A 9,888-nucleotide genomic window follows, 5' to 3' on the forward strand; every position below is an offset into this window, starting at 1 on the left:
AGGTCCGCTCCCAACCGTGTGTGCTGGTGTTCTTGTTCCCATGTGCCCGTAATGAACTCCTGAATCCAGTGGCAGTACCTGTGCGGGACTCCACGGAGGACAGGCTGGGCTCCCTGCGGAGTCGCGGTGATGACATTGTAGGAAGCCCTCCCACCGCCTGGGAGCCCTTTTAAACGTATTTCCTCTTCTGCAAACATACTTCTCTCCACTCCTGACCTTATGAAAAGATGGCCCCCGTGGAGCATCCGATCTGAAAAGCCTCACTTGGTCTCTGTTATCCTAGGCTGCTCCTCTCCTTTCGGGATTTCAAGCTTTCTGCGAGTGGCTAATTACCTTGGGGTGATCCCGAAGTAAAACGGTGGGATGAGATGTGTAGGGAGGAGGGTGCTCGAGTGAAATTGACAACCCAGTAATATCGTTCCACGAAGAGAGTCTGAAAACGTCCTCGTAATTTCCCCTAAGAAATCTGGTTTTACTGGTCGATCTTAGTAGGAGAATTCTTTGCCTAGAGGCTTGAAATGAGTAATAGGCCATGAGTCTCCAAGTCCTCATGTATGATAATAAATACATTCAAGGAGAGCAACCGGGTGTTTACAATTAGCACCTCAACTTCTTCTGTTTGTCAAAAAGTCCCTAAATAACCCCTCCCCCAATCAAGCGAGGAGCCCAAAGGAGGTAGAAATCAGGTGGAGAAATCTTCAAAAGGAATTAAAAAGCCAAAGCCGATTTTATTTCCTTCAGTCGAGTGTGAATGATGGGGCTGCCTCAGCAAGGGTGATGGCTCCTACCTGACAAAGCGTGCAGTGAGGGGCTGGGCGGAGGAGGAAGGGGTCACAAAAAGGAAGGCATTAAAGCTATTGCCTTGTGGGTACCACTTCTCTGCTCTGCGCCTGGGTGGTTGGCAAAGGCCCGGTGGCCACCTTGAACCTGGAAACCCAATCCAACAGGTCACTGCCTCCACCAATACCCATCACCCCATCACTGTGAGTTTTATCGCCTCAAAGTGACTCCCAACCGGTTTATCCGAATAGAACGCTTCGAAAGTTTTTCTTTTTTCTTTCTTTCTTTCTTTTTTTTTTTTTTTTCCCCAGGTTTGTCAGTTTCTAGGAACTTGCATGTTTTAAATGAAGCTGAAACCGCGAAAGCTTGGGTTACACTTTAAAATATGCGAGACTTCCCAGCGGCCCCCGTCACTTGGAAAGGCTAACTAGCTTTTTAAAAAGAAGGGGGTGGGGGAGAACACTGCTTTTAAAGCTCGGGACACCTCCGCTTTTATCCCAACAATTCAGAGGCAGTTGTCATCTCTTCTCAAAACCCAGCTTCCCGGCCGCCGTCGGGGAGGTCGGAGCGCTGGTGCTGAGTGCCCTCAGAGCCTCCGCTTGTTGGCAGGGACTTGTCAGCCCGGCCGTCTACACTTTGTCTTGTTCATTTAAGTTAGGGCAGGGTTGAAAGCCGCTGGAAGGTTCGACGGCTGGGTGGCCCAGAAGCCGGGCCGGCCGCCTGGGGAGGCCGTGGGGGGAGGGGCGGGGGGCAACGCCGGGAGCCCGAGGACAGCCGAGATCTCCGCGGGTTCGCGCCCTGCCTCCGCCAGCAATTTAGGCAGGAGGTCCTCTGTCCCGTGGGGTTCAGTTAAAGGCTTAGAGGGGAAAGGGGAACGGAGGCCAAAGGGAGAGATCCGCGAGAAAGAGCTAAGCTTTAAGTGTATTCTAATCCTTTCAGGAAGTGTTAGTCGCTTAGTCGTGTCTGGCTCTGCCATCCCCTGGACTGTATAGCCTGCCAGGCTCCTCTGTTCGTGGAATTCTCCAGGCAAGAAATACTGGAGTGGGTAGCCATTCCCTTCACTAAGGGGATCTTCTAGACCCAGGGATCGAACCCAGGTCTCCGGCATTGCAGGCAGATTCTTTACCGTCTGAGCCACAGGGAAGCCCAATTCTTTAAGGGGCTACGTAAAATGTTCTTCGCTCTTAGGGATGGATTTGGGGACAGAGAAGGAATGGGGGAGGCAGTAGTTGCCCGTCGCTTGTTTGGTCTCCCCATTTTTTCCAGCGGCCCAGATAGGCTGAAGACAAAAGCCTCAAAAAGCTTGTGGCGACCTTTCCTCTTGGACGGCTCCCCTAAAAAAGTGAAGGTGGGGGCGGTGAAACTCGAAAGCGCTCCTTGGTATTCCCTTCCCCCACATCCGCGAGAAGGCTAGGGTTCCTCCATTTAATTTACGTGCCTTCATTCATTCCATAACTATTCATTCGACACCTACCACGTACCAGACGCTGTATTAGACTCTCAAAATGCAGTATAAAAGGAATGCAGGCCCCAAACCCAGAGTCTAAGGATCGGCTCCCTGGAATGTTCTAAAATCAGCATGCATCTTGGAATGGCCACACTCGCTGCTCCACGGATTCCAACGCTGGGCAAATGGACACGAGGAAACATAACTTCTGCATAACTTTGACTTCTCCTTTCCTTTATTCTTTTTTTTTTTTTTTTTTTTTTATGTAGCAAAGGACCATTAATTAGAAGAATAATTACTGCTACCCGACATTATCCCAACCTGTTCAATTTCTATCTGTTGCAGACAATGCTAATAATGGCAATTATTGCTTCTATAAACACCCCGAGGCAGCACTCTCCTCCCCGCAGTGTGTGTGTGTGTGTTTAAAGAATATATATAAAAAGTTCCCCCGCTCATTTGCATAGCTTCATCTTTACCTTTTCCCATTCAGCCCTTGCAAAAAAAGCATATCTATTCAAAGCCCTTGCAAAAAGCATATCTATTCAAAGGGCATTTAGTCCATTTCTTTCTTGGCCGGTAAACCTATTCATCAATTGTTCTGCCTTGTAGATCGCATTCTAATGCTAATCTAGCGTGTTAAATATCTTTTTGTTCCCCTTTCACCGTTTTGTCATTCAGTTTATCCAGTTTTGGTCACCCATTTTATTTATTTATGCGCCTGCTCCTATTCAGGGGCTCATGTATTTTTTATTATGTTGTTTCACTGTCACGCAGTGTCAACTTAGTCTATTCAATGGGGGCTACTTGAAGGCCGGAGGGACAAAGCGTGTACACATTGCGCCGCTATTCATTCCGGCCAGCTGGATCGGCTGAAAAAAAAACCTTGTGAAAAGAAACGCCTCACAATGGACACAGAAGAAGTGCACAATGCTAACAGTTTTCCAAATACCACTGATTGGTTTCTTCACAATGAGGAGAAAGCCGCCGCTTTTTCTTAGCTCCACTTCAACAAACAACACTCTCACAAAACCTCCCAACCCTGCGTTTTGTTCCCGGACAAAACCTCCTCGACTGTCTAAACGCTCCCACTGAAGGACAAAAAAAAGGATAAAAAAAAAAAGCCCTCTTTTCACTATCCCCCCCCCCCTTTTTTTTCTTGCAAGAGAGAAAAAAAGAATTGGGGGGGGGGGTGGAGGGATTGTCAGTGAATTAATAATATCAGTCTTTTAAAAGAAGAGCGCTGACCTTTGAGATGCACTGGGCTGAGGGAGAAAGAACGGGGAGAGATTAATAAAGTTTGGTTGGCGCGCTCTCTCTGCCTCCGCGGGGCTGCGGGCGCAAGAAAGACAAGGACTCTTGCGGCGGGCGAGATGCGGGAACTTCACTCGCCGGGAGGGTGCGGCCGAGCGGCGCTCTGATTGGCTGGCGCGCGCGGGTCCCTATCTGCTGGGGGAAGACGGTCAAATCTTCTCTCCATCTTCTGAGCCCCTCGCCTAAGGCTACGCAGAGCCCGGCGGTGAGAGAAGATCCACGCTGTTTTGTTCTACTTTCTTGCGGGGGCGGGGGAGGGGGGGACGGGTAGGGGAGAAAGGGAGGAGGAAATTGTCAAATGAAGTGACAACAGCGGCCAGCCCCATGGCTCCCTGGAAGGCGTCCCTCCCCTCCGCACTGCAGCATCCCCCCACACTTCACCCCCCAGCTAAGTCCTTACGGTTCCACAGAACAATTCCACCTGTTTGCTCAAAGCCTGAGGGCAACACCCCTGGCCCCTTGGGTGTGAGGCTTGTTTAAAGCCCTTAGGCAGCCGTGACTACCTAAGGAATGGCGTCGCTTTTTTAAACCTTAAACGAAAGTGTTAAAAGAGCAAAAAGAAGGAAGGAAAGCAGGAGAGGAGAGAAGAGAGGAAAGAGACACAGATGGTTAGAGAGAGCGCGAGAGATCTGGAGCAGGCAGCAGCTCTTTGCCTAGTCCCAGGGCTCTATGTATGGGTCACTTTCTAACTCACACACGCACACCCGGCCTTTTCTGCACGCCCTCTTGCCCTTTAGTCGCACCCCCTTTCTTCTGCACAGTCTAATTCAGAGAGAGACTTTCTCTAGGCGCAACTAGTTAGCAAGAACACTGGAGTCAGAGGGGTGATAAACCAGTCACCCCCGTGGACCTATGGACTACTCAAACAGCCGCACAATCTGTTGGCGGTGTGACCCTGTGGGCTCACCCCCAGCATCCTTCCCCCCCACCCCACAACGCATCTCTCTAGTCCTATTCTCATTCATCAACACTCTGGAGCGCTGCTCCCAGAAAACGCAGATCATTAGAGAAAGGGGAGGAGGCGGGAGCGGGCGGGGAACTCTTCGGGCCGGTGGGGCCGAGCTGGAAGGCTCAGGGAGGTAACTAAGATTTAGGGCTGGGGTGATTTCCAGCGAGCCGCAGGAAGTTCCGTGTTGAGAAGTGATGGGCTGCTACAAAAGGGAAAGACGGAGCCTTGAAAGGATTTAATTAACCGTGTCAGGGATAATTACCCCTGGACAGTCCAAATTAGTTTTGCATAATCGCTCAGAACCATATGAATTAACTTATAATATTGCAAAGAGCTCGGGGAATAACAGGAGAAGGATCGTTTTAATTAGTGAATCAGGGTCAAACCAGCAGAGCCTATTTCTCACATTTCCAAACTTTTCATGGTTCTTAAAATATTATTCCGTAGGGGGAAAACAATGACTTTAAAGAGTTGGGTAGCTTATAAAAACGTGGAGCTCCAGAGACTGTCTCTGTTGGGGAAACTAGTTTAGGACTAGTTGAGTCTTGTATCTTTAGAATTTCTATCTTGGTGGGGCGAAAATAAAGATCTCCCTCTAGGTATTTTTTTTTTTTTTCCTCCTGATAGTCTTCCTGGCATCTTCTAATTTCTTTTCTGAAATTAAAACCTGGTATGATTTCAAACCTTTCTCCAGTGTAAACTTGTGCAGCCTTGGAAATTCAACCCTTTCCATTAGAATTTGTTGTTTCTATTTTAATGCCATTAGCATGACAGAATAAAGCCTTAAAGAGGTCAAAAGTTGTACAAAGTCTTAATTCAGCGATCATCCTTACAAATAAAATCTTAAGGTGTAAATAAGGAATATACCAAAGATACAAGAACAAATTACACTGATTTAAGCAGTGGGGCTCTCCTGCTAACAAGATAAAGTGGTCAGGCAACTTTCTCCTCTTAAAATGTTACTGGAAACTAGTGAAATGCTTTAAACGGTCTGGATGTTTTCAATGGGCTCTGTTCTACTGGTTCATGAATGCCTTTTTTTCCCCCCAAGATAATACAACTACTTGGTTTTTTTATCTTCTTTCCTATTCACGATTAAAAATGTGATAAATCAGGTTTTTGGCTCTGAATAACAATGGCTTGATTTAGATTTCCTAGTAAATCTATTCAAAAGTGAAACAAAGACTGCCTTTGGAGGATACCTTACACTTCACCTGGACCAGGCACGTAAGGGCAATTCAGATAAAAATCTTGTTAGGAACTCAACAAGAAATAGAGGATTTTCTCTTTTCCCTGGTTCAGGCTTTATTTAAACTCTTTGTTCAAAAAAAATGAACAGAGTGATAGTCGGGTTCTAATTTACAGATATAGTTTAGATGTCTAATATTAAATTAGAAGATCACACAAGAAAAACCATTTACACATAAAGGTTAAAACCAATACTTAAACTTTTAAAAACTTTATATTACATAAAGCCAAAATGAAACTAAATACATGTTAGCCAACTTCATTCACAAACAGTAGTCAAAATATATACACTTAAAAAGAAAAAAGCTACAAATGAGGTTCTTTTCTCTAAAATGTGTTTTATCATCATTTGCAAATGAATTGCAGGTGATCTAAAAAATAAGCTAATTAGGGAGGGAACTCCAAAACACATTTAAGCGGTTTGAGTTGGTGGAGAAATGCTAGCTGAAAGAAGAGACATCTGTCAAAACAATTCTGGTTTTTGTTTTGTTTTGCTAAATAATAAATATATAATTACCACTCAGACAAAAAAGTCTGATTTAATCTTAGATAAAATTGCGGGTCTGAAATAGTCCCGCAATTTTTAAAGTTAACTTTGACATTTGTTCAAAATGTTTGAGAGTCGCAAACTGACTCAAATTTAGGGCAACGCAAATAACACATTTTCAGACTCAATGCTTTCACGGACATATACACATTTACAATCATCTGAAGGTGAAACTCAGCCATAATGAAAAAATAGGAACAATGCCTTTTTCTGTGTAAACTGTGTCAAAAATTCTAGCAAGTGGACTCAGGGAGACTTGTAGTAGATTTTTTTTTTTAAGGGAGAAAATCCAATTGACAACTTTTCATTTCACACACATTTCTTGTTTGCGGTCCTTGCTCTTGAGAAAGAGCTCTTGGTCTGATTTGCATATGGCAGGATAAACAAAAGAAACCATGATCGTCTCACACACAAAAGGCCAGATTCGAGCCGGTCACTGGTCAAGAATGGATCCGGTCTAGGGGTTCTGCTTGAGAGAACAGATATTTGCAAAGTTCAAATAGTACAAATAGGGAGCAAGGCTGCTCGGAGCCATCCCGTTCCGAGAAACTAATGACACAGATCAGCTTTTCCCTTGTGCCAACCATTTCAGACCTAACGTTTGAACAGAGTGCATGCAACACAGACCGGGAGAAAAGAATAATAAAAGAAAAACAATGGGCAACAAAAGCAAAACCGACAGTAAACTTCCCACAGAGAAAGCTGGAAAGCCCAACAAGTCAAAAAAAGTTACTCCTCCACCTCTGTGGGCCAAAACGCAACAGGTTCCGAAGTGCAAAGCAAACAGCCACCGCTGCCGGATACAACTGCCCTCTTGAAAGTTGTCTGCGGGGTGCAGGTCTGAAAGGGTCCTGTCGAATTCACACGCACACTCGCCCGCGCACTCGCGCGCTCGGCCACTCGCGCCCTGACTGGCAACTATATACCTTATGTACACACACACCGGGGGGCCTCCGTCGCGGGAGGGCGCGTGGGGAGGCCGCAGAGCTCGTACCTATACATATGTACACGTGGGCACATCGGTCCCGGCGAGGCCGCCCCTCGGGGGTCATAGCGCGGCGGCGTAGGCCGCGGGGTAGGGGTCTAGCTGGGGCTTGCCCATGCCAGGCAGCAGGATGTAGGCGAGCGGCGGCTGCAGCCCGGGGCTGGGCCACGCGCTGCAGTTGCACGGGATCATGTATCCCGGGTTGCCCGGGCTGGGGTGCGAGTGCGTGTGCCCCCCGGCGGCCGCGGCCGCCGCTGCAGCCGCCGCCGCCGCGCCGTGGAAGGCGCCGGCGCCCGCGGTCGGGTAGCCCAGCGACGACGCGTATGGGAGGCCGGACGAGGACGACGAGATCTCTGCCATCTTGGAGCCCAGGTCAAGCAGCGAGTAGGGGCTGCCGGCGGCGGCAGCGGCCGCGGCGGCGGCGGCGGCGGCAGCCGACTGCGGGAAGAAGACGCGCGCCGCAGCGGCAGCGGCGGCGGCGGCCGCCTTCTCGGGGTTGGCGAGCAGCGACTCGGGCACCAGGCCGCCGCTGCCCGCGCCCGCGTGCAGCCCGGCGCCCGCCTTGAGCGCCGGGTGCTCGGCGTCGGCCACGCCGCCCAGGCCGTAGGGCACAGGGAAGGCGAACTTGTCCTTCTTGAGCAGTGTCTTGGGCTTGCGCCGCGGCCGGTACTTGTAGTCGGGGTGCTCCTTCATGTGCATGGCGCGCAGGCGCTTCGCCTCGTCGATGAACGGCCGCTTCTCCGACTCGGTGAGCAGCTTCCACTCGGCGCCCAGGCGCTTGCTGATCTCCGAGTTGTGCATCTTGGGGTTCTCCTGAGCCATCTTGCGCCGCTGAGCCCGCGACCACACCATGAAGGCGTTCATGGGCCGCTTGACGTGGTCCACCGGCTTGGACATGCTGTCGCCCTGCCGCGGCTGCAGCCCGCCGCCGCCGCCGCCCGGGCCGTCGCTCTCGGCCCGGAGGAAATCAATGTTGGCTGTTGGCGGGGACCCCTTCGGCCCGCTGTGCCCCACTTTTCACCCCGGCGTCGCTCCCGCCGGGAGGAGGGGGCCGGGGGACCAGCCCCGGGCCGCGTCGCGCCTCCTGGATGTCCTGCTGTCTCCGGCCGGCCAGGCGCTCGCGGGTGGGGGTGGGAAACAAAATCCTCCCCGGGCCACGAGAACTTCTCTGCGGTGTCCCCACCCCCACTGTGGCAGTTTGCCCTTTGCTTTCTTTGTGTCCTTCCTGTCCGGTGGTGTCCGCTCGCGAACTCCCCGCAGGTGGCCGCCACCCAGCAGCGCGGTCCCCCTCCTCGGTCTTTCCCCTGTTAAATGCACAGCAGCCCCGAAAGTTGCGTCGCGGAGGCGCCACCAAGTTGAGCGGAGGAGTCAGCCGCCGCGTGCTGCCAAGTGCCAAAGGGGGCTCTCGGCGGCTGGAGTGTTTGGGTTCTCCTCGGTGACTTTCTCATTTGACAGTGGCAGATGGGGGTGGGGGAGGAGGGGGGCGGCCGGGAGGAGGAAGAGGAGGGGGGTCCGGGCCCACCGAGGGAACGCAGAGCGCCGCAATGGATATAAATACAAATACCGCAGCACCGGCCGGTCTTCCTCGCTCGCAGCAGGCGGGGTGCTGATGGGAACCCCCCTGGTGGGCTGGGGTTTAGGGCGGGGTGGGGGAGCTTTCCGCACCCCAGCACCTGCCTCTTGGGTCTTCCTCTCCGGCTGCGGGTCGGGGCAGGAGGTTGGCTGAGGATTCAGAAAGCCTGGGATCGATCGCCGGGCCTCAAAGGAAATCCTCCCGGCTCGCCGGGGCGGCGCGTCTCGCTGTCCATCGGGCCATGCCGGCTCGGCTCTCTCCAAGCCCCTCCTGGCGCGTCGGCCGACTCGGGCACCCGGAGCGCGCCGAGCGCGGAGCCCGGGCCAGCCTCCGCGCGGCGCGGCGGGCCAGGCACGGGCCGCTTCCCACTCCTCGGTCCTCTGGGCCTCCGCCCGGGACTTGCAACTAACTTCGCCCAAGTTTCCTGCGCCGGCGCCGCCGCGCCCCTGTCGGCGCGCTAGCTTCGGAGCGTGCGCCCGCGTGTGCTCCGCGGCCAGAGCCCCTCTGGGCCGGCTTCCTCGGCCGAAGCCGAGCGGGCGGAGGTGCAAGAGCCAGGAGGGGTGGGAGGGTGGCGGATGAGTGGGTAGGATTTAAAGAAGGCGCGCCATCACCTCAGTTCGCAGGTCCGCGCTGGGGCTGCTCCCAATTGCCCCTCTCCTGCAGCACCGTGGGCCCCTTTCCAGCCCAGGCCGCCAGCCCGCCGCTCCCCAGGCGACAGGAGCCCTGTGCACGGGCTCAGGTGAGTGTCGCTACCTGCGTGTACACGTGCCCGAAGCCGGCGCTGGGTGTGCATAGCCGGCCGCCGCTGAGTGTTGTATATCTGGGGGCACGCGGAGGAGGTGGAGCCCAGCACTTGGGGAGGGAGGAGGGACCAGCCGAGCCTCCTCCCGCTCCCACACCCTCAGGACCGCGAATTAAACAGGATCCCCGCCGCCTCTCCCCCTCCTCGCCACCCCCCTACTCCCACCCCCGTACTCCTCCTCCCACCCGCTTTTCACTTGAGAACAGGTTTAGGCGAGCGGAGACTACGAAGCGCGCCGCCGAG

The 9,888-nt window shown here is 52.7% G+C and overlaps 1 protein-coding gene across 1 annotated transcript; it reads right to left on the bottom strand.

Moving 5' to 3' along the window:
• Positions 1-5,770: 5,770 nt before the first annotated feature.
• On the bottom strand, positions 5,771-8,476 carry SOX21 (SRY-box 21). The gene has a single exon (XM_027557810.1). It carries the CDS (start codon positions 8,165-8,167, stop codon positions 7,334-7,336), a length of 834 nt encoding a protein of 277 aa, XP_027413611.1. The 5' UTR covers positions 8,168-8,476; the 3' UTR covers positions 5,771-7,333.
• Positions 8,477-9,888: the final 1,412 nt, after the last annotated feature.

The sequence above is a fragment of the Bos indicus x Bos taurus genome, chromosome 12 (genome assembly GCF_003369695.1).
Source record: "Bos indicus x Bos taurus breed Angus x Brahman F1 hybrid chromosome 12, Bos_hybrid_MaternalHap_v2.0, whole genome shotgun sequence".
In the NCBI taxonomy this organism is placed as follows: domain Eukaryota; kingdom Metazoa; phylum Chordata; class Mammalia; order Artiodactyla; family Bovidae; genus Bos; species Bos indicus x Bos taurus.